This window comes from Echiichthys vipera (genome assembly GCF_963691815.1).
Source record: "Echiichthys vipera genome assembly, chromosome: 17".
Lineage (NCBI taxonomy): Eukaryota > Metazoa > Chordata > Actinopteri > Perciformes > Trachinidae > Echiichthys > Echiichthys vipera.
Genome location: NC_139842.1, coordinates 15,508,728 through 15,532,277, shown reverse-complemented (window position 1 = coordinate 15,532,277; position 23,550 = coordinate 15,508,728). Strand labels below are relative to the sequence as shown.

The window sequence follows — 23,550 nt, the reverse complement described above, 5'->3', positions numbered from 1 at the left end:
GGTAATTAGAACAGCCTTGCATTCAGAATATATTTTATTGTCATGAAATTGGATTGTAAAAGGCTTTACTTATGCCCAAAATCTAAATAAAAGATTTCTAAATCTGTTGGAGAAAGGGAACTTTCAGTTGAGGTAAAATATGTAATAGAAACAGACAAAGTGTTCATTTGTGCAAATGTGTTTATGCAACTGTCTGCTTGCAAGTGATTTTGTATTTTTTTTTTTATCCAGGGAGGATTGAGAAGCAATTTCAAAATTCAGACTAATTATTTTCCTTCAAAAAATAATTTTATTGCAATACATTTATAAATCAGTACATCTACAAAATGTCAATAATACAAATACGGAAAATAGAATAGAAAAAAATAACTTTTACAACACATTATTCATTCATACATGCACACACATACATATACACACACATGTACAAAGACAAAATCTTATATTTACATACATACATTAGCACATGCGCCCAGATAAACCTGCACCCACATCTGTTAACTACAAGGGGTGAAATTTATGCTGACTAAATATAGCTGGACAAATTAATGGGAGATAGAAACTGAAATTTAAAAAAAAAGGGACTGGATTGTGCACATTTGAAGCATGTCTATATGACTTGAATAAGGATTTGTAATGAGTGGCTCAACTCATAACAACACGACAGATTTTTTGTGTTGGTACGGTACCTGTACTCCTGGATTTCCCTGTTGACCTGGGGGTCCTATCTCTCCAGCTGGACCCTGACAACAACAAACACTGATCGTCACACACTTTGCCATAAGCTCATCATCACATGACTGGTGAACAGGTTCATTAGAAGGCCACACTCAGCCTCTCTGGCTGATGTTTCTGTAGCTGAGATCACTTTCAATCGACTGTTACCCATATGCTCATTTCCATACAACTATTTTTTACATATGTTACAGTAGGTAGAGGAAGTCGCAGGACTGACCTGGTTACCCTTAGACCCTTGTACTCCATCAGACCCATGGATACCCTGACAAAATACAAGACAGTCAGAAAACAATGGATGAAAGAGACACAGTTCGATAGTTTCCTTGTTTATCTTCAGTGGCATATTGATGATTCGAGGCACTAGAGGACCTTTTATAGAGTTGAAGAGACTGAATAGCTCTAATCTCGTAATCAAGGCGATGTTGACTTACCGGCTGGCCAGGTGGGCCAGGTGTCCCCCTTGGCCCAACAAGACCCCGCGAACCCTAGAGACAAAGCACAGCAAATAGTCAGCCGCTAACCTGCATTCAAGATGAGATGGGGTAAGTGTGGAATACTAAATCATAAATCACAACTCACAGTGCTAGCGACGGAGACCGCACTAGCCTGTGTTTGCGTGACTGTGTGCTCTGTTTTTGTCAGCCTCCCTCTTTGTAGGCTGGCCAAGCCACCTGTTCCAAAGCCACATCTGTGATCTCCCGGGAAGTGATTGATATGGAAATATAATCATTCAGGCCAGGATTTTATCTCTTCCCATTCCGACTCTCTCTCTCTTTCCTCTCTCCATCTCACTTATCTCTTTTACCACCAACCACATTTCTGCTTCGCATTTGTCTCTCGCTGTCTCACTTTCCCCATCGCTTCCTCTCTCTCCCTCATCAAAACAGCTAGCGCCTCTCCTTTCCTGTGTCTTTGTAGTTTAACACAGCTTTCCTAACATGTGTTATTATGGTGCTCTATTTCTTCCTGCTCTGGCTGATCCATTTGGAGGGACAGAGTCCTGCTGAGTCTCAACCTCACCTACTGGGAGAAAGATAGAGTGTGAGTCATAACCAATCAACTAGTGTTCACCGCAGAGGTACACAAAAAAAATGTCAGGTTCTTCAGCAGTGCTCTGAAGATCTTTGTTAGTATAAGTCGAAGCTACTCCGCAGGTAGAATTTCTATGACAGATTTTGGCTATACATGGTATGCATGTTATGCTATTGTAGAGTATATTGTGCTCAAGCTGCAAGCTTTTTCTCAGTGATCTTTTCTCTCTTAATTCTATGATGAACACTGGCAATGTTGGATTAATACGGTTTGACCGTCCTAGTTTTTTTTATTTTTTTATAGTTTTATATTGTTAAATATTGTGCAATCTTTCTACAAAATGAGCAGGGGATTCTTTACTTGTGTACGTTTTTTCTGTCAGATTTTGGTTGCAATGTCGGCTTGACATTAATGGTTTATCATAGTTTGTCATGGAAATCATACGTTTCTGTGATTCTGCACCATACAAAAATGGTTTTGTGTTGGCGTATTTCTGCACTGATTTGATAACTACATACTCTACATTAAATATATTAATGTAGAGAAACAACCAACATTATATATTTCATCATGTGCATTATGAAGGAGCATTAAATCCTTCTAAATGTGGTTACTCACAGGTTCGCCTGGTTGCCCTCTTGGCCCCACAGGTCCATCAGATCCCTAAAATAACAAAGACGGAAACAGATTCAACACATAAATCTCATGCACCTCTATAGATCAAACTCAGGCGTGGATACATTTATATCCCCAAAGACATAATCTGTGAAAATAGCTCATTAAAGAAATTCACTGCCTGACAGATAAGGCTCAACTATCTTTGAGCAAAGACTAATAGGCCGCTCTCTCAAATTTCCCCCCGTCCGCCTGCATGCATTGATACTATCTTGATAGAGCTTCTATCTTTCATATTTTCAATTCTACGCCAGGGTTGCACCACATAGCTTTCATGTCTTTTGCAAACCTTGATACTGAATGAACTCAGGCCAGCGTATCGGGATTGAAAATTTCAAGAGTTTATGACTTCATTTCAGTAAAGCCTGCTTTGATCTGTGGTGCTTTACCTACAAAATGCTTTGTAGAACTGATTCACTGATCTGAAAATGTTTTCCCTTTTAACCTTGCGTGATGGAAAGCTTAAGAAAAACAAAGCATTCCTGCAGGATGTATTTTCTAGGCTTTGTTTGTTGCAAGTACATTTTGCAAAGTACTGTGCACTCACCTTTTCTCCTGGCTCTCCGGCAGGCCCATGAGGACCCGGCTTTCCTCTGTCCCCCTACAAGATAAAAGCATTAGCCACAAGCCTAGAGATTTTTTAGGTCTGTTCTGTTTATTGCAGAGCAGAATCCAGCAGATGCTTTTTAGTGTGCACTGTCATCATAGAAATCATAATCATCATGATCATAATGTGCAAATAAACACCTGCTATATGATGTGTAATGTATTCATGCATGCCGTGTGAGCATGTAAGTGCCTGGATGACTGAATAAATACAGCGATAATGCTAAGTTGCTAACTCACTCTGTGTCCCTTGTTTCCTGGGAGACCTGGCAGGCCGTCAAAACCCCTGTCACCCTGAAAAGTAATAGGGAAGTAAGTGCATTAAACCCAGAAACACACAAACATACGGTAATGTGTAAACATTAGCAGAATTGTGCTGAAAGTCTCCCCTGGCAGAGCCTCCCATCTGCTCTGAGTATGTGTTGGGAGAGGGAGCGTTCAGATTAGCTGTATGTCTGCTAAAATGCTGCTTTGACTGATAAAGACTCTACTGTTCTGTCAGACCCGGCATCAAGGGAGCCTGATTTATTTGCTAGGCTCTTCCTGCAGCTGTTAGGTATTGAGTTGCCTTGTTGTCAATACATATAATAAGCTGTGGGCTGCTGGATACCTCACTTGCAAGTTGAGATAGTTTATCATCCAAGACCTTTGCCGCCTATGCCTATGCCTGCCTATGCCTGTGCGGTGCTGTTGTTTATAGTGCTGAATTCATGGAAACTCCTCACCAAATATCAGCAATATGGCATAACAACAGACAATGCAGCATTGACACAACTATAAATATCTGTCGGTTCATGAAGCTGCAAAATTAGCTGAGATTATCACTAGTACATTGCGGTGCAGTGTGAGCTCAAAGAGCTTACCTTAGAGCCTGTTTCACCTGGAGCTCCACGACCACCGTCCGCTCCAGCACGCCCCTACAAGATACACAATACAGTTAGGTTTTTGCTCTATAGTACATCAGGTTTTTAACACAATATTCAGACACATGTTCCGTTTGGAAAGCTGACTGATATCTCACCCTCTTTCCTAGCTTTCCATTGATTCCTGAAGGACCTACCAACCCCAGCGATCCCTATATGAGAAAGTAAAAGAGCAGGATAAAAGGAAATGAATAGTGTGGCAAAAAAACGAATTATATGATATGGAAGCTAGTACTAAGGTTACAAAATAATGTCTGGTCTTACCGGGGGGCCATTGTCTCCTCTGTCTCCTTTTAGCCCAGAGGGACCTTGAATTCCCTGCGAAACAAAAAAATAATTAAAGCATGACATGATGCACAGGAGCAATTTAACTCTTTTCAATGAAGCACCAAACAAACTAAATACAAATGAGCTGAGAACAAATCATCTTTAAAAAATCTGTTCATTTTTGCAATCCTGCAGTGGTTGCACAAGCAATTTGAACACACTGAGCATGCATAGTGATGAGGTTAGGATGAGAGGGAGAGAATAAAACTTGTGCTTTGTCAACCAGAATGTGAAGTTGAGGTTAAAGATTGCCTGAACCCTTAAGGTATGATGCAAATTTAGTCAAGGTCAGTGGAGTGCCTTACCACTGGGCCTGGTCGCCCTGCAAGACCCAAGGGACCTGGAGGTCCTTTCAGTGACAGCTGGAAGAAAAACACAACTGGGTGGTTAATGTACGCTGCATACGTTTTTTGACTTTTAATTTGCAATAAATTGGTGAATTTGGCATGATGACACCAAAGTGTGGGTTTCTATGACGTGTACCTGGGCCTGTTGCAGGATAGCCTGTGCTTGCGCCTCTTGGGGAGACACCACAGGTCCCTTTTGGGAATCACCTCCATACTGGAACTATAGGCAAAAAGAGGACTCAGTTCCCACTGCAGATGTAAATGAAGTTCAATCACACAGCCCCCCCTTGTGGTCATGCCACTACACCACATTAGGAAAAAGGTGTGTTCTGTGTGTGCGCGCAAGTGTGCTGTAAGGTCTTACAGGTAGCATCAACAGGGTTCCTGGAGGACCTGGAATCCCATCAACCCCAGCAAGACCAGGACGTCCTGGGGGGCCCTGAAAAAAAGGTCGGGGAAAGGGATAAACATAGGCTTGTCTGTGTACTGTATGTACTGTATGTATTAAAACAACCTTGGCTCCATTTTCACGGGGTATGTCTCTCCCACACACACACACACACATACTTACCATATCTTCTGTTTAGACACTGTCAAGTCATTTAATGGAACATTGAGTCATTAAGATTATGTTTATCAGATTACTGTTATTTGATAAATATTTAAATTGGTAAGATACATTCCTCTACTGATTACATATTTTTAAGGATCAAGGGTAATTTTGTTGGTGGTGGTTCATCAAGGCGCTTGACAAACTGACACTGGCACTGTCGAGGAACAACTGAAGCAGAAGTGAAAATGCTATCTTACCTCATTGGTGGGCATTTTTATTTGTTTTTAAAAATGTGTATATATAACAATCCTGAATATGCATTAAAATGATTTCTAGTAAACCATGGAGACTTGAGATTTTCAACCTGAACCATTAAATGTCTACAGGATGTTCCCATAAATATTACATAAATCCTTAAAGACGTGAGATAATTAATATACGTCAATCACTGGCAGACAGACATAATTAAACAGCCTCATGCTGCAGCAGAGTCCCTTAGCTATGCCTGTGTTTCAGGAGGACCTGGACCTTAATTATTCCATACATCATATATTAAAACATAAATTTGATCAATAAAATGTGTATTTTTTAAACATAGGTTGCAATTAACTTATGGTGTTAGATTAAACACACACTGTTACAATATCATAAATGAAGGATTGAAAATGAAGCTTTAATGGGAACTGCACAGACACAGCATTACCTCATATGGGTACAGAAAGAAACTACAATCACCTATTACACTCCTCACAGGTGGAATAAGCTTCAGATTTCCTTAAGTATGAGAAACTAATACCCCTGGAACAGTTTAAGCTTCTTGTGAGCGATGTCTTATTTAATGAATGCTCCTGTTTTTTCTTATTATGTCTGTTTTTTTTCTGTTTTAGGTGCTTCTCCTTTTGCTTGGGCATTTCCATTTCAGGCTGATTTCAGCTTCTGCTACACTGCATTTTGGAGGCAGTGATTGTGCTTTTGCTGTACTGCAGTTGTTTGACAGCTTTAGTTACAAGGAGCCTTGCATAATGTACTGTAAATAGATCTGAAATGGGCCATTCTGTATGATGAGTACTTTTCCTTTTGGTACTTTGGGTATAGTTTAAGGCTGCTACTTTTGCAGTGTGATATTACTACTTTTGCTTATATGGAATACCTGAATGCTTCTTCCACCACTGGTGAAATGCGCATGTTGTCCTTTAATACAGTATACTTCTTTGTTTCAAGTTTCAGGTTCAGTAAAACATGGTGATTCATATTCTTTTGTCTTTTTAAAGCCATGGCTAAAGAGATTATTAGTAGATATACTGCATTTATTAATCCTTTCCTCACTTATTGACATCAGTTCCAAATAACATGATATCAACCATTGTTGAATCTCTTCAGATGTCATTTTAGTTAATAAAAAATATGCTTATTTATTATGTCGACTGAATCTGAACCGTACGCAGCTACTAAAAGTGTGTACAGTGACTGAAGGTGATGTGCTTGTAAGCCATGCAGCACTGAATTGTAATCAATTCAACATCTTTGCAAAGCAAAATGATAAAAACCATCAACAACTGAGAGAACATCTGTCTGTGTGTGTGTGTGTGTGTGTGTGTGTGTGTGTGTGTGTGTGTGTGTGTGTGTGTGTGTGTGTGTGTGTGTGTGTGTGTGTGTGTGTGTGTGTGTGTGTGTGTGTGTGTGTGTGTGTGTGTGTGTGTGTGTGTGTGTGTGTGTGTGTGTTTCACAAAAGAAACTCAAATGTGTGAGTCAACATCTGTCAGGTTCACTTCAGGACTGGACATGAGGTCACAGTTGAACCCACAGCTCTGTCCCACAATTGAAGAGATCAAACTGGGGTCAAACTAATCCAATGGGCCCCGGTCCAGACCTAAACCACACTCACCAATTCACCAGAATCTCCCCTGGGTCCTGGAGGACCCGTTGGTCCAGCTGGGCCAGAGAGCCCCTGAGAAGGAAACATTCACAGCACTTAAAGAAACATTAAAGAACATTGCTTTATTGTTGCTTAGCTTTCAACAAAATTATAAACTTCTACATAATGTTCTAAGCAGGCAAATACTTGAAAATAATCCCTTTTATGTAGTTTTGAATCAAAATATTTGGACTTCCTTGTAATGATGCACTTTTAACATAATCAGTCTTCCACAAAGTGCAATCTTTGATCGTTTGATTGACATTCAACCTATTAGCCTTTCTTACAGCAGAGGTGTATTTTTTTTTATCACAGCTGAAAACTCTGTTTCCTTTTCTGAAAACACCACATTGCATCCTGGTAGTTATAATTCAAAGTTCTCAACACTTTTGCCCAACACCTGGGCATCTGCTTATGTTACATTATGCCACATCCTGCATAATTAAAGGGACATGTTAAATGGACTCGAAAAAAAATCATTTTCTTCTTCAGGAGGGGGAATAGGCTTACCTGTGGCCCTGGTAGACCTGGGGGTCCTTCCACTAATGTACCCTAGAAACAGATAGAATTTAATGTGCGTTCAGTGAATAACCACTCATTCCCATGTTCATAACTAAAGCTTCTGCTGGGCTATTCATTAAAGGTCTCTAGCAGCTCACCGGCTCAATAATAGCTGGCTCTCCCTTCTGACCTTTCTCTGCTCTGAGGCTAGCCTGAGGAGGAGAAACATTTTGTTAGAAATCACTTGACACAGGTCATTTAAAATGCGACCACTCACTTGATGTATGAGTTCACTCTGGGATTTACCTCTCCATCCCATGTCTCTGCACGTTCCCGCTCTGCAAATTCAAAACCGTCTTCGTATGTTTCATACTCTTCATACTCTGACTCTGTGTCATTCTTGAAATCTTCATATTCAAGAATCTGTAACAAATTGAAAAACACTGTTCAGGTGTAGTGAATACCAAAATAAACTCTTAGTGTTTTTGTGCTGAAATATTTCATGCATTTGCATTTTACCTACCTCATATTCAGTAACATTTGGGCCCACTGTTACCGTGGAAACTGAGAGATCATCATAGAGTTCTCCGTAAAGGTCATCACCATGCTCCTCCATCACTGGCTTCTTCACTGGCATGTCCTCCTGCAGGCCAACACACAGGCTTGAGTGAGTCATAGCAAAGATGAGACAGAGTACACTGAGCTCTTCTCATTAGCGCCCAGTGCTTCCAAATGAAGGCACAATTTGTAGTGCATGATACAAATGTTAGCAAAACGGGTGGATTATATAGGGATATGTTTATTATCCAGGATACAGATTGACAGGTGTGCAGTTAATTACAATGCTGGAGTGTAATTAGCTGATGGACCACATCAGATTCATGTAGCAGCATGGCAGAGAGATTGCAACAGCTACAGGAACAGCGTGAGCAGAGGAAATTACTTTGCAAATTAGCAAAAATTAAACATGAAGGAGACATACACAAACATTCCTTGTTTGCTGCCAGGGGAAGTTAAAATTTGATTGGATTAAAAAATATATTCTACAATTGTTTGTGTGTGGCATTAGGGATGGGTATCTGTACTCGATTTCTTTAAGTTATCTACCAGAATAACCCAGTACCAAGTAGTATTGAAACTTCTCCAGTTAAACAAAATGTGCATTAAATCCTTTTTGTACCCAGATCTAGAAAACAAATTACTATTTGTATGGTTCTGCACGAAGCAAATAACACAATGTGTGATTGGCCCCTAATCATGGCAGTTCAATCTGCCGAGATTATTCCATTCACATGATGGATATCAAATGAAGAAGAAAAAAAGGTAGCAAACGAAGTACTCATTTTAAGGCTACTGGTATTGGTACTGGCATCTTAATACATGTTTAAACAATACCCAGCCCTATATGGTAGTATTCGAGCATATTTTCACATTTGATGAACTGTAAACTAATATTCCTTCTAGCATTAGTCATAGGGCGAGATCTTTAAAAAATATATCACATTTAAAATGCATTCTCCATGTTTTCTGGTAGGGATGTAGTAGAAGGGATGATTAGGATGGTGCTGGTTAGTGGTGGTGGGAAGCAACTGGAGAGGGAAGAGGTGCTCTCTATGGTTAGGAGGGAAGTGATCGGTTAGAACTGCAAATAGCAGGAGGGGGGTGGAGGGCATCTACAAATTCACTTGTCTACCTCCTCAGTAACCTTTGTTTCAGGCAATGCACTGGGCACCACAGCCGCAGCCTCAGTTTTGGAATCAGGTTCATGTGTGGGCATCTCCATGAGGGTCTTGTTGAAGACTTCAGGTGGGATGACAGTTTCTAGGGTGCTCCTGATTTCTGGCAACTCTGTTGTGGGCTGAAAGGGTTCTTGGGATAGATACTCAGGTAGTGTTGTGGACACTCTGAGGAAGCCATCATCAATACCGTCTTCATGTTTTTTCTTCCTGGATCCCTTCTTGCCCTTGCCCTTGCCCTTGCGTTTGCCTTTGCCTTTAGAGCCCTTGTCCCCCTTCTTTTTGCCTTTCCTGTCCTTTTTGGAGTGCTCCTTTGGTTCATCAGGCTGGTCACTTTGCATCAGTGCATCGGACTCAAGTTTGGAGTTCTTTTATGAAAAAAAAAAGGGAATGAAAACGAGGGTACAAGTGGAGGATGGAGAAAAAACAAATACTTTTGTGAATGAAAATACAATTAGGGAAGACTGATACAGTAAAGTAGTGATGCATACAGGTTCTATGACCCACATAGGGTCAGACACTTACTGTGATTCCCATTGAGCTGGCAAAAACCTAAAGCAAACATGAAACTGGAAGCAAATGCAAAGTGGTTTTCTTAATGCCATGCAGAGGTCAGGGGTCACCCTGTTCTTGATCCTAATGAGGTGCTAATTCCTCATGTGCACAAATATGGGTTGTGTCATCCTCCGGAGTTAATGTGCATAGCATGTCAGTGATGTGAATGGCCTGATTGGCCTCTGCCGGAAAATAATACTGAAGGCCCAGTCTGTGAAAGACAGTCTGTGACGTGATTTAGATCCACTTGTAAACAAGGTCAGTGTGTGAGGGAGAATGATGGGAAGTAGGTCAGTGGGATGACAGATGTTGACATGTTCTGGATTCAGAGCTCATTGCTCAGCTGTGGTTCTTTAAAAGCCAGCTGGACAAGGCTGAGCTAGATGACTGTGGAAATGGCCTTGCACTGCCATTAATGAGCCATCTCTGTCAGGAGCATAATCAATGATGGGAGCGGCGCACACATTTGCGTCCAGAATTACATGCACTCACATGAGGGTGCACGCATATGAGTGTATGCACTTGACATACACAGAAAAAATAGACACATTCATAAAGACATTTAAGTGTTCAGTTAAAATAGTATTATTTGAAGCCCACACACACACACACACACACACACACACACACACACACACACACTCACACTCACACTCACACTCACACTCACACTCACACTCATACTCATACTCATACTCATACTCATACTCATACTCATACTCATACTCATACTCACACTCACACTCACAAACCCATCTCTCTGCCTCTATTCCTCTGGCTGCCTCCTTTCTCCTTATCTCTATCATTCGCACACCACCAAATTGATATACAGTAATTCATATCCATGATTAATTCAATTTCTTATGCACGCCTTAAGGAGGGGAAGGGCTATTATATCATGTTTGAGTTATAGCCTCCTGGCTCAGTGTGTTTGTGTGTGTGTGTGTGTGTGTGTGTGTGTGTGTGTGTGTGTGTGTGTGTGTGTGTGTGTGTGTGTGTGTGTGTGTGTGTGTGTGTGTGTGTGTGTGTGTGTGTGTGTGTGTGTGTGTGTGTGTGTGTGTGTGTGTGTCTGTGAAAGCACCTGACCTTAAGAATGCTCCAGTGTTGGCTGCATTTGAAAGAAGACACTTCTCCTTTGACGGATAGCCTATTCTGTCTTAATCTTTCAAGTCTCTTTTTGCAAACACTCAAACGTTTGCACTGTACTCAGACCTCTTTTTGGCTGTGGCTGTTGCCTGATTGTAAATCATAGGAGTCTTAGGACATACCTCTACTGAAAGACATGCTTAAGCTCCTTTTACTGGTTGGCTGCGAAGCAAGGGCTTCTGCAAGCCCCCTTTGGAAGTCAGAAGGACATGCTAATGTATTATTATGAGTGCTAGAGGAAGAAGCTAATTTATAAAACACAGGGCCTCTAAGGAAATGTGGGAAATGCGATGAAACAATAGAATGAATTGAGATATCTAGACCTGTGTGCAGTTTATTGAGGTGCTATACTTATATACTACATCTTATGAACTGTGAAAGAACTGTATGAAGATTTGAGTGGCTGTTCCAGTAGGCATTGCCACCTGTTGGTGGCAGTACTAACCTCCTGCAGGACCAGGGCTTTGTTGTTGTAAGGCAAAGCGGAGTCGCAGTCGGGTATGTAGTTCACACAGTAGTTGGCAGCTGCCTGGGGGTCCTCCAGAATCAGTAGTTGCTGAATATCTCCCTGAAATAAGCCAGAGAGAGAAATGATAGACAAGTGTCATGTTATAACATCAGGCATACAGGAGAATAGATAGATAGATAGATTTATTTAACAAGTCTTAAAACATCCATCACAGGCTGATCACAATGACAGACTCCATACAAGATATTCAAAATTGCAGAGGATTAAAAGACACAAAAAAAGCCTTAGGGCTTATTTCCAGAACCAAAAGTAAAGCACAATCATCTCAATGGAGCACTTACAGATAAATACAGCAGCCGAACTGGATTAATACACCACACAGACACTATGAGAACAACAAAACTGGCCATGCCCAGATGTAAGGCAAAGCATAATACGGTGGCATCATCAAACTGCCACTGCTGATACAATTGCTACTGACTATTGCTTCTTTTTGTTCCCATAACTCCAAGAGGGGCCTGATTGTGTACGTGAAACAGTCAAATAGCTTTCTCTCAACCCCCTGTCAGGATCTTTCACTTTCCATTCAGCCCTGGAGGCATAGCCAGTGTGTATACACAAACATGCACAGAGACAGCATGGCTGGACCCTGTAGCACTAAGACCAGAGCCTCTGTTAGCTTTAATGGCCTTACACTCAGCATCACTCTTGTCTTCGGCCCACATGACATTATTACAAAATGCTTTGTGGTGCTGAGATAACTAGTCGACTAATTCTTAATTGTACTGTAATAAGTACATAAAACTGTACATAATACTTACAATGCCTTTTCTCATAATAATATAATATAAATAGTATTAGTTAAGACAACAGTATTAACACGTTTTTTTTATATTTATAGGTTAAATAATGAATAAAAAAATGATATTCAAAAAGGGAAAATCATGGTTTGCTGCAGTGCTAATTCTCCAAGATACAAGTCAAAAATTAATTCAGTATAAACCAAACACAGGCAGCCCCATGGCACAGTGATTGACAACGTTTAGATTACATTAGTGATAATAATCTATGTAACTGACAGACCATTGCAAACATATTGCTGCACGAAATGTTATCCGGGGACAGCTGGGCAGCCATTTGTGATAAATCAAGTCAGATTAACTGCTTGATGTTGTGATGATTATAGTCCCATTGTAATCTCTTTAATTAGGCTTTAGCGGGCAGAGGTGAAATAAATCAAAACATATCACTTCTCTGTAACCTGCAGCCAGCTCATATATCTTCTAATATAGCTCAGGTCTTGTCAGCAGTGCAAGTCCACACAAAGTCTGGATCACCATACGGAAAACTGTAAATGTAGGACTGACCGTGCACATTATGCTTTCATTCATGACATCAAACATGAAAGGAGTTGTTACCCACTTATCATTTTTTTTTCCTTTAAGCCAAAAGCCAGTGTCAAGCCAAAGAAACTTTTGCACTCTAAGGTGAGAGACAGGGAGAAAGAGTGTGAGAGTGAAAGGCTACGGGGAGTTAAATCCAATCTAATCCAATCTCAATTTAAGATCAAAGGCGACATTTTCACAGAGAAGTTTTCCTGTTTTTCTTGCGTAGCAGGAGCTCGCTCCTCCAGAAACACACAGCGACTAAAGTGTTGCCCAAAATCGTGTGTGCGCTGCAATTCTCCATTTAAGATGGGACAAGGACATCTAAAAAGGACATGTGAGGATGTGCTTTCCCCTGCTGTCTGCAATAAGATGTGTGGTGCCAGCTAGCCAACCATATCAACTAAACCTTAAATGAGGTGCTGTCCATTCATTTGTGGTGCATTAATCAGATCTCGATCTCTCACAAATGGCGTGCATTCTTGTGTTATTCACAACGTTGTGTGGGTAAAGGAAAAACCAAAAAGTTAAGCTGATGCTAATGAAACAGCATTCTGATGGTCCTCATCTGCTTAGAGTGTGACAGATGTTCATGGCTAACCGAAAACATCTGACCACCATCAGACATAAGTAATTACCAAGGAAAATATGACTTAAACAGACCTTGACCGATTTAATGTGCCGATTTGTGTGGTAAATCGGTGGGGTTGCTAAGCATTTAAATAAAGCTGGCCTTTAATGATATGCTTGACATGTCTTGTTTTCAACATGCCTGTAACAGTGAGCCAAAAACATCTTATTTCCAGTACAAATCGGATCTGAATTTCCTAACAAATAAACGCTGAGCTGGATCTTATCTAAGCAGTCAGCGTGTTGGAGGCACATACACAGGGTACACAGCAGCCAAGAAGGAGTACAACCAGACTTGTAGACGGTTTGATGTTTGCTTTACTGTAAATGCAAGCGAAGTGCTGAGTTTTAACACCAAAGTTTTGTAGTCATTTGTAGGGAAATCTGGAAGCAATAGAGACATTAGTGGCTGACCACGGTCCCCATGCTCCCACGCTGAGCTCCCACGCTGGGAGAACTGGGCCAGAACACTGGCCTCCACCCCCAGAACCATGGCCATGGGAACAGAGGCCCAGAGGTCAGCCTGCTCAGTCTCTCCTCCCCTGGTACCAGCCTCTGCCGAGGTGTACAACATTTAAGCTTATATTCATAGCTGTAAATGCATACTGTAAATGCACACACTGAAACTTATATTTTACCATTACATGTAACCACTTGAAAAAAAAATCAGTATCACTTTAAGTGTATATTATATTTAGAACATTTTCACCCCTTTATCTCACTGTCAGAACTCCCTCTCCGATGGAGAACTAAGGCAGTAAAAAAAGAAGAAAAAATGTTTTACCACACAGAGCATGGGGGTTGCTGCTCTACTGCTGCCTCAATCAGTTAATTTGTTTGTCTTATTGTGTGACTTGTGTGAATCCAAACTAACCCTTTAAAACACCAAAGTTATACAATAACACAAACACACTAACCATGTAAAAGATAGATATATATAAATAATGGCTTTAGTTGCCTGCCAGATAGGGCTGTCTGACCGCAAGGTAAGACAATTATTAAATTCTAAATATACTGTATTGCGTACACTTAAACTGATTTTTTTTTTTAAATTATATTTCTTTTAGGTGGGTGACTATGGATAGGTACCTTATAGAACTCACTTCAAAACATCCAATTGATTCCTTTAAGACACGCAGGCATACACATGACCACGATGACCACAAGAAGGGCATGGATTAGAATAAAGATAGTATTAGGAGTATTAGTCACGCATAGGATGAATAACGGCGTTGGAGCGATTTTGGAATAAGGCCAAAGAAGAAACGGTCTCCATTGTCTCTGAAAAGGGACATTTATAGAACCCACAAGTAGAGACATTTCTTAAGTGGGATATAAAGGAATTTAAAAACTGGATCTGAAGAGAACTGAGAGGGAATGGTAGGAAGGGAGTGGAAAACAACTTATAGCATAGGAAGGGCAACAGAGGTCCCAGGGAAGGGGAGGTTAATGTGAGGACAACGTTAGGAAAGTAGTTATTGACTACATATATGCAAAACCCAAACGCAGTCAGTGTTTACTTGTCAAGACCAAAGACATCTGTTTTTTTTCCCCCGGTGAAAGTGAGGAAGGATGTGGTTTCTGTCTATTAGGTCTATGAGGAGTGAGCAACCAACCCTCTGTAAGTTACAGTTTCCCACAATTGCTAAGACATATTCTTGCAACCTTCCGCCCTTTTCTGAGAAATATAGACTCTTTATTCCCCTCCCATTGTCATTGTCTATCACAATTTTATCTGAAATTTCTGTTCTTGTTTTTGCTCTTCCACATCCTCCTCTCCTCTTCGTCCCCCTCATCCAACACCTCAACATTCAACTCAAATGTTCCTGCCGTGCACTCTGAACTGCCTCATATAAGATGAAATCAATAGTTTTCTATGAATAATGTGATTTATTTTCATATTTGCTGAAATTATCATTAAATCGTGACTGCACTATTAGACAGACCATCTGTTAAAAAGTCATGTACCTCTGCATCAAGACAACCTAGAGGAGCAAAGGAGTCTCTCACGCAGTGTCAATGGCCGCTCGTCAACTCTGATCAAACTGTGAAACTCGGCAGCAGTGTCAAATATGACAGTGAGATCCATCAAATATAGATCAAGATTCTGTTACTGTATTGCCTATTTCTGAAGTAAACCTGTGAATATTCTCATTTGTCCAGGCCATCGTTATCCCCAAGGCAATTTCAGTCAAAAGCAACTGGACTCGGTTATTTGTATAGGAAGACTTTTCACCTCTCAACCAAGAGGCTTCATCAGTTCATGTACGCAACTGACCAGGCTAAGACTGGTCCACTGGTGGGCAACACCCCCACACCACATCCAAAACCCCATAGACTTTGTCAACAAAGTCCAAGACTTGAAAATGGATCCAGATGAAACCATGGTATCCTGCGACGTGACTTCCTTGTTCACCTGTATTCCAAACATGGAGGCTTTGGCCACAGTAAGAGAGCGGCTCACACAGGACAACTCATTACAAAACTGAACAAATCTAAAACCAGACCACATTTGCTAACTTCTGGATTTGTGCCTGAACACCACATATTTCCAGTTTAATGGCACTTTTTACAGAAAGAAACACGGCTGTGCCATGGGTTCACCAGTATCCCCTATTGTGGCAAATCTGTACATGGAGGAGGTAGAGGACAAGGCTTTGAACTCCTTCAAAGGAGTCACCCCGAGCCATTGGTTCAGGTATGTGGACGACACATGGGTTAAAATCAAATCCAAAGAGATGCCAACTTTTACTGAACATATAAACTCAGTGGACAGAAACATCAAGTTCACAAGAGAAGAAGTCAAGGACAATAGTTTGTCTTTCTCAGACTGTGACGTCCATATGGCGAATGACAGGAGCATCCACATTGGGGTATACAGAAAACCCACTCACACAGATCAATATCTACTGTTTTGAGAAAGCCCACACCTTTGATGACAACAATGTCCACATCCTGGACAGAGAGGACAGATGGTTTGAAAGAGGAGTAAAAGAAACCATCTATGCAAAAGTAGAGAAACAAAAGTAGAGTCTGAGACACCACTTATCTCCAATTTACAATGCTGCCCTTTCATCCCTTCCCAGGAGATTCGACAATCTAACCTCAAAGAACAACTTTTCACAAATGGCCTCCTGTGACTCCAACGACTGTCGTTAAGACTCAATAGAGCACTAACGACATTACCTGGATACCTGGATCTCCACACCAGTTAGTTGGACTAGTCCCAGCCTGGTCAGTTACGTACATGAACTGATGAAGCCTCTTGGATGAGAGGTGAAACGTCTTCCTAGACAAATAACCAAGTCCCGTTACTTTTGACTGAAATTGCTTTGGGGATATTTCTGAAGTGTTTTTAGAAAAAAAATGTGTGTACTGTTCAGCTGTAAAATGAGCACGTAAAACAAGCACTGCCAACCACCCAACCAAAAATCTCATTTTACAGCTAAACAGTACACTAAAATATGTTCCTGAAAACAGTTTATGCATGAAATAGGCAATGCGGTTTAATCTAGCAGATGCCATTAGCCATTCATGGGGAGCAGCAGGTGGAAGCAGAGATACCTGACTTTTTCACACGTCATGTGTCTCACAGTACTATCAGGATATAATGACAATCTCAGCAAATAGAGAAAAAAAACACACATTTTGAAAGTTACCGACTTCAGCGTTCATCATATCTTTAGAAGCAAGTGTATACTATTTTGAGTTGTTGTATTTAAACAATGATAACTGTCTTGGAGTTGTGTTCAGCTTCAGCTGTGTTACAACACAAGTGCATCACAGTGCCAAATGTGTTATAGCGAGTGAGAAAATGTTTAGGGTTTTGCCAAAAGAGTGAATGACTCAATAAATGGGTTTAGGGCAATGAGCATTTGGTTCAGAGAATGGGGTTTAGTGTTTTAGCAAGTGTGAAAAACTGTAACAGTATGTCCCCTTTTATAAACTGTGGGATAGTCTTGAGACACTGTGGGGAAAGAGGGTAGGGGAGATGGTAATTTCTCTGAACTTGACTATACCTTATACCTCTGTCTATTTTCCCTTTTCTCTCTCATTGCTGAGCAGAAACAGAGCCCCCAGGCCCTTGAGCTGATCTCTATTTCATGCTGTGGGTGAGAGATTTAATATTTGGTATGTTTTAGATCTTACCAAGGATTTAAAACAACGCTGGAATGAGTTATGCTGGGTCAGTGGTGCACCATAAAGAGCTTTTCTAATCTGATCCAAAAACTATCCTAATCACTCTAGAGTGATTAAATAAGCTATAGAAATGTTCAAGTCAGCAGCAGTGTGGATAAAATGTGTTTGCGTTTTGCAGTCGTTTACATTTGTGTTCCTACCTCAAATACATCTTCATCCAGAAGACGTGTACCAAACACAGTGACACCCTCTGTGCTGACTATAGAGTCGTCCCCTCGATGCAGATCCAGGGTCTCTACCCTCTGACAGTCCAAGTAGAGAGTCACAGACTTGTCCTGCACGCTGTAGGCTATCCTGTGCCATCTAAAAGAACATAGAGTGAGCGAGAATAAGAATAACAGACGTTTGATAGGGAGGTGTTGTGGAAATGTAGTAGTGCAAGAATTTAGTCTGTTGCCCAGCAGAATTAGCAATGCAAAGAGTTTCTCTTTCAAGTCAAGCAAACGAGAAGTGTCTTTGAACCAATGTGAAGGATTGATTTCCTTAACTCCTTTGATAAAGTCAAATAATTAAAGCAAGTGCTCCACAAGCATCTTATTCCCCATTTTGTTCAGGCTACAGAAATGTGAGGCCTACCTCGAATTTCAAGGCTTGGGAAAAAAATCTGTTCTGTTGAACACTCACATTAGTTACAGTGTACATGTCAATCAACAGAAAGGCATATATTTCATTAATATCTGCTCAAATGGGGATGCTATAGGCCCTCAAACTACCCACTTTCCATCAGCCAGGTCGATCGTCTTGAAAATGGGGTACATTTCTGGTGTGGGCTGTCCATGTTGGTTCTCATACAGGAAGACGGGCGAACGGCCCACTTCTAGCCCCAGCTGCTGCACCCCCTGGTCATCATACACTGAAAGCAGGAAGAACTGGGAGCCCTTTTTAGCTCGCACTGTAGCCATCACAGAGAAATTCTCTGGAAATTTGGTGGAATCTGAGAGGAGAGAAGAGGAGAGGACCAGAGAGATATTAAGTCGTACAAGAGAAAGCACAGCAGGGACCAGTTTTTTTTTATAACATGCTTGCACCACCTGCTGCCAGCGAGACCTGAGTGAAGATAATAATAATGGAAAATGTTTCCCATGAAAGCAATGAGCACCCATAAGGAGGAGTAAAGGGAGTTCAAAGTCAGATCTCTTAAGGTTTTACTGAGGGAAGAATTCCTTGCAAAAGTGACACATTTGTGGGCTTTTTGCCGTTTTTAGTAATACTCATTGGAAAAAAATCCACTACCAGGGAAAAGCTGTTTAGTGGGAGCACTGAGCTGGATCCTTTTGTCTATCTTGTAGGCCAAGTCGATCTCTTCCAAGCCCCTCCTGTTGTTGCAGAGACCAGCCTCCAAGGACACCCCCTCCATGTTCTCTGAGAGTCCCAGCACTTGCAAAACATTGATGGGATCAGCTGCAAATGGAAAGAAAGAAAAAAATGAACCATCTGCACAGACTTATAGAGCAGATAGAGGAAATATGGTTGTTTATTTTATTTCATGTTCACAGACTGTAGCTAATACTATCTCTTTAAACAAGATTTTATTGCTTTCTGTTTATTCCTGTTTCTAGCTTTGTTTGGAAACTACTTATAATAGCACGAAACTTGTGGAAGATTGCGGCAGCATGCTTTTAGTCATGTCGGTGTAACACTTAAGCTCTGCCACTGTGACAGCACTTTGTTGTCTGGCTCAGTTAAGTGCTGGTTGTTACCAAGCTGAAGAGCAGGGTTTAGTGTGGCTGGAAGCTGGGTTTAAAGTGTAGAAGCTTCCTGCTTCCTAGGAGTCGGAAGAGATGGGCTCCTCTGAGATGTGGCTGCAGGTGGCCAGGCTTCTGTGGGTGTTATTATAGGATAGGGGTGGTACACAGCCTAACCCATAATCCTCCTGCAGCAGCACACCTGACAGCTGACACCTGCACACTGCTCACCCTGCACCAGTGAGCAACAATATGTCCGCATCACATTCATCACAATTTGGACACTTCACTGGCACAAATAAGCATTGCATCAGTGATTCATATATTCTTGCTGCTGAAACATCTGTCCTGACAAGTCAGTTAGTTTTGTATTAAACATTTGAAGCTCATTTTCCTGAAAATAGAAACAGTTATGCCATTGGGGGTAAGATTGTTGCATTTGTTCCCCGTGCAATTCCCCTTGTTTCAGGTATTTTCCCAAAGTGCATGTAAATATGTAGCTGTCTGATTACACTGAGCCTGGGCTGCAGTCCGCTGGTCATGTTATCAGATGTTCTGTTGATAAAGTGTTACCATGAGCATTAGCCAGGATCAGATTTTTGTGTGTAGCCAGTCTCCCACCAGCTGCTAGAGAGAGCCTGTTCAGGGCAACTCAGCACTTAGCATTCCAGGCATCTCAAATGAGGATCCTAAACCCAAATTGCCTCCTGTGGATGCTGCCGCTCATACAGAGCTCGCCTTTTATTCTCCTTGTTAATTAAACACGTAAGAAGAGTTTACTGTTGCTCCGACATTGCTTGCAGGAAAACACCACATTATATACGTTTTATGGCATGATTTATTTGCATAGCAGAGGTCGTTTATTCCAAGCAGCTTTGAGAGCTCGCCCTCTCTGTCCCCTTCTCTGGCAACAGGGCCGTAAATAGGTTAAGCTGTGAATTACAGCCAGGCTCCAACAATGGAAAGCATTAGGTCCAGATCTAAAGGTATTTAAAACCTTAGGGCTCAGGTTTTGAATTTATATAGTCATAAACATGCAGTGTAAATCAAATAATAACAATTTGGTGACTTCTAACAACAGAAACCTCCCGCACAAGTAAATGTTCATCCACACACAGTCATTGAGGATCATTTTCAAATCCACTCTAGTCATCATGACAGTGAACCAAGACCTAAATGTCAAGGAATAAGGTATCTATTGACTTTAAAAGGTCACAGCCCAGTCAACCACACTTAGAGCAGGAATAAGGACACTGGCATTGTTTTTGATTTCATATTCACATCAAGCAATTTCTTTTGGCCTGATATAGTTGCATCAAAAAATAAAAATAACTTAACAATATTGGTAAAGTTGACCAGTAAAGTGAATGTTTTGGTATCAACAAACTCCATGCTCTGATCAGGCTACCACTTTAGAAGCAAAAAAAAACAAGACATGCTACGCTTGAGTGCTTTTTTTTTGTATGTAAAAGCTTAAATATGTAAGCATCTGCATTGCTGTTAAAGCACTTTTTCATTCACAACAGTTACTTTGAACTGTACATCATGCCTGAGTCCTAATCCTTGTGTATTATTTAATTGAATTTGAATTAGAAGGGCCTCTGTCTTTATCTGCGCTTGTCCTATGTTATGGCCTTGACTGAAAATCAATTTCCTTTTGGTTAGCAAAGTTTAAAGTTTGTATTTTAGTCATAGTTCAGAGTCCTCTCTCTCTCTCTCTCTCTCTCTCTCTCTCGCTCTCTCGCTCTCTCTCGCTCTCTCACTCTCTGGGAAGAGAGGTCGTAAGGCAATGTTCTGAATAATGTTCTAAATTGAAGCAACATGAGTCTAATTAAACAAGACTCTTGGGTTTATGTCAGCTCATCCAAAACAGCACCTGGCAAAATGGTCTTGAAACAAACTAACAAAATTAACTTTTCAGCATAAATGTTTGATTTCAAGCAAGTCAAAGATGAAAATGACAGTGCACCCCATGAACCACATAAAGTACATTTTTGACTCAACCACAAGTAGTTTTTTAAAATAACCGTTGCCCAATTCTAAACATGTTCAAGCTATGGGCTGTCAGGAGACTGATGACCTCTGACACTCTGAAGACAACAGAGAACTGTCAAGATGTGCAACAATGCCAAAGGGAGAAATGTGAGACAAGCAGCAGAAATTCCTCCCAAAAAAAGAGATTGCATTCACAATGAACTGTCAGTTAACCGTGCAAGGAATAATTGGCAGCAACAAACACCCAATTGTGCAAAATGAAATATTAGTTTGGCAAGCTGATTGGAAGAACGTGGGGAAAACCCGTGCTGGACTTGAGCGGCAACTCCCAGGCTTGAAAAAGTAAGCCAAAGCAGAAATTTCAACTGCAGTTCCTTGAAAGGCCACTTGGAGCTGGCTTCAAAAGTGAGTCAATCCCCACAGATCCGCATGTTAAAAGGCTCAACTTTAGAGCAGAAACAAACATGTTGAGAGCCTGGTACAAAAAGCAAACAAACAATACCCAGATCGAATATCGACTCTGTTATTGACTAATCTAGTCATTTCAATTCAAATGATATTAGGTACATTTATATCTGTGTTAATTTGTTAATTTAACAAGGCTAAATGTTTATGTCAAGCCTGATGCCTTCCCTAACATGGCAAGGTATACGCTTCATTCATTCAATAGTAGGATCGGATCAGCCCGGGTATCGGTATCAGATTGGATCAGAAAAAAATGGATCGTTGCATCTCTACTTTGGATCCATTTATGTCACCTTAAGTTGACAATTTTTACAGCCTTTTTACCTATCCTGCAGAACTGACTGCCTGAGCAGGCTTTGCTTTCATCTCATTAGGCTTTGTGGTAATCATTCATGTCCCTACCTCGCCTGTCAAAGTATGTTACTTCTAAAGAAAAGCAGTAAGAGCAAATGAGCATAAACACCGATTGCCACTGATAGACAGAACTCGGTGGGGTTATTCTGTTAGCCTGTGCAGCATGCAGTCCCAACAAGATATGGCTCAACATGTTTGAAATAGCATCGTAGAACCTCTAAGGACTGATGACTCAGAGTGTTTTCCAATCACTCCAAAAGGTCAGAGTACATGGGAAGGGGCTTAAACATCCAGCAATTTCACAGACATCTGGAATTCCTGCCTTCCTTTTCTTGTGCTTTTTTCCCCTATGAGACAACCATGTCTACCCAGCAACAGTGCTGTCCACAGTCATTCTGACAAAAAAAGAGCTGAACACTCCACCTCACAGATCATGCTCTATCCCCCTGGAAGTGGCACTAAACAGTCTACATCTGTGTATCTTCTCTGGCAGTGTGACACATTCTCTCCATGCCCTGCGGTCATACAACTCCACACCATTTCAGTCTTACATGGACATAATGTCTTCTCTGTGTTTCTAAAGCTAATGTCTCTGAAGACATTCTTTATGAATCACACCACCTACACTCCCAGAAAAAATACCACTCACACAAACACACACACACACACACACACACACACACACACACACACACACACACACACACACACACACACACACACACACACACACACACACACACAATGCTAGTCTGTCAAAAACGATGTGTATGGGAACTGGGGGATTTTAACAAGAATTGAAGCCAAAATGAATCTGGGCAATTTCCCACAGCATCTTGGACCACACCCTGAGATGAGTGGTGAAAAAGCAATTTCACTCTCCGTAAGAAGTACTATTGGGGGGACATATTTTCAGAAAACATTTTAAATGCAGCAAACTGCAAAACATATGGTGATTAATAAGGACAAAGATCTAGATAAAATGTTGAATAAATCCAGACAGTTTCTCCCGGGCTCTATGAAGAACAGCGTTAATCTAATTAGCAGTGGGTGTGACCTTTTGTCTGGGTCACTGCCGTGTGTCGACAAGAACACGATGAGTGAGGAGAGCTAATACACGCTCTGAACAGATGAAAATGTAAACACATGAACAGCCAAATACGATTTAATACACTGACTGCACACACTGTTTATATGTACCTCAATTATAACGCCCACAGAGGGGGAAAAACAGCCCTTTGGGACCTCTGCCCTAGTCAAAAAATCCTCTCTGAATCACTGCATTATTTTATCTGTCAAACACTTTGCTCTTT

The 23,550-nt window shown here is 41.0% G+C and overlaps 1 protein-coding gene across 2 annotated transcripts in view; it reads right to left on the bottom strand.

Annotated features, from left to right (window-relative positions):
- Window positions 1-23,550, bottom strand: part of col5a3a (collagen, type V, alpha 3a) — a 52,719-nt gene that overhangs the window by 23,573 nt on the left and 5,596 nt on the right. The window contains exons 2-23 of one of the 2 annotated variants that reach the window (XM_083930694.1): window positions 18,972-19,139; window positions 18,456-18,672; window positions 17,879-18,041; window positions 11,500-11,622; window positions 9,311-9,721; window positions 8,141-8,260; window positions 7,924-8,040; window positions 7,776-7,829; window positions 7,627-7,668; window positions 7,087-7,149; window positions 5,013-5,087; window positions 4,785-4,868; window positions 4,607-4,663; window positions 4,239-4,292; window positions 4,073-4,126; window positions 3,915-3,968; window positions 3,292-3,345; window positions 2,993-3,046; window positions 2,389-2,433; window positions 1,170-1,223; window positions 956-1,000; window positions 690-743 (exon numbers count right to left, since the gene is read on the bottom strand). In XM_083930694.1, the coding sequence (XP_083786820.1) occupies window positions 690-743; window positions 956-1,000; window positions 1,170-1,223; window positions 2,389-2,433; window positions 2,993-3,046; window positions 3,292-3,345; window positions 3,915-3,968; window positions 4,073-4,126; window positions 4,239-4,292; window positions 4,607-4,663; window positions 4,785-4,868; window positions 5,013-5,087; window positions 7,087-7,149; window positions 7,627-7,668; window positions 7,776-7,829; window positions 7,924-8,040; window positions 8,141-8,260; window positions 9,311-9,721; window positions 11,500-11,622; window positions 17,879-18,041; window positions 18,456-18,672; window positions 18,972-19,139 (2,162 nt within the window). The remainder of the gene's footprint in view (window positions 1-689; window positions 744-955; window positions 1,001-1,169; window positions 1,224-2,388; window positions 2,434-2,992; window positions 3,047-3,291; window positions 3,346-3,914; window positions 3,969-4,072; window positions 4,127-4,238; window positions 4,293-4,606; window positions 4,664-4,784; window positions 4,869-5,012; window positions 5,088-7,086; window positions 7,150-7,626; window positions 7,669-7,775; window positions 7,830-7,923; window positions 8,041-8,140; window positions 8,261-9,310; window positions 9,722-11,499; window positions 11,623-17,878; window positions 18,042-18,455; window positions 18,673-18,971; window positions 19,140-23,550) is intronic. The other variant, XM_083930695.1, reaches the window with a different exon arrangement.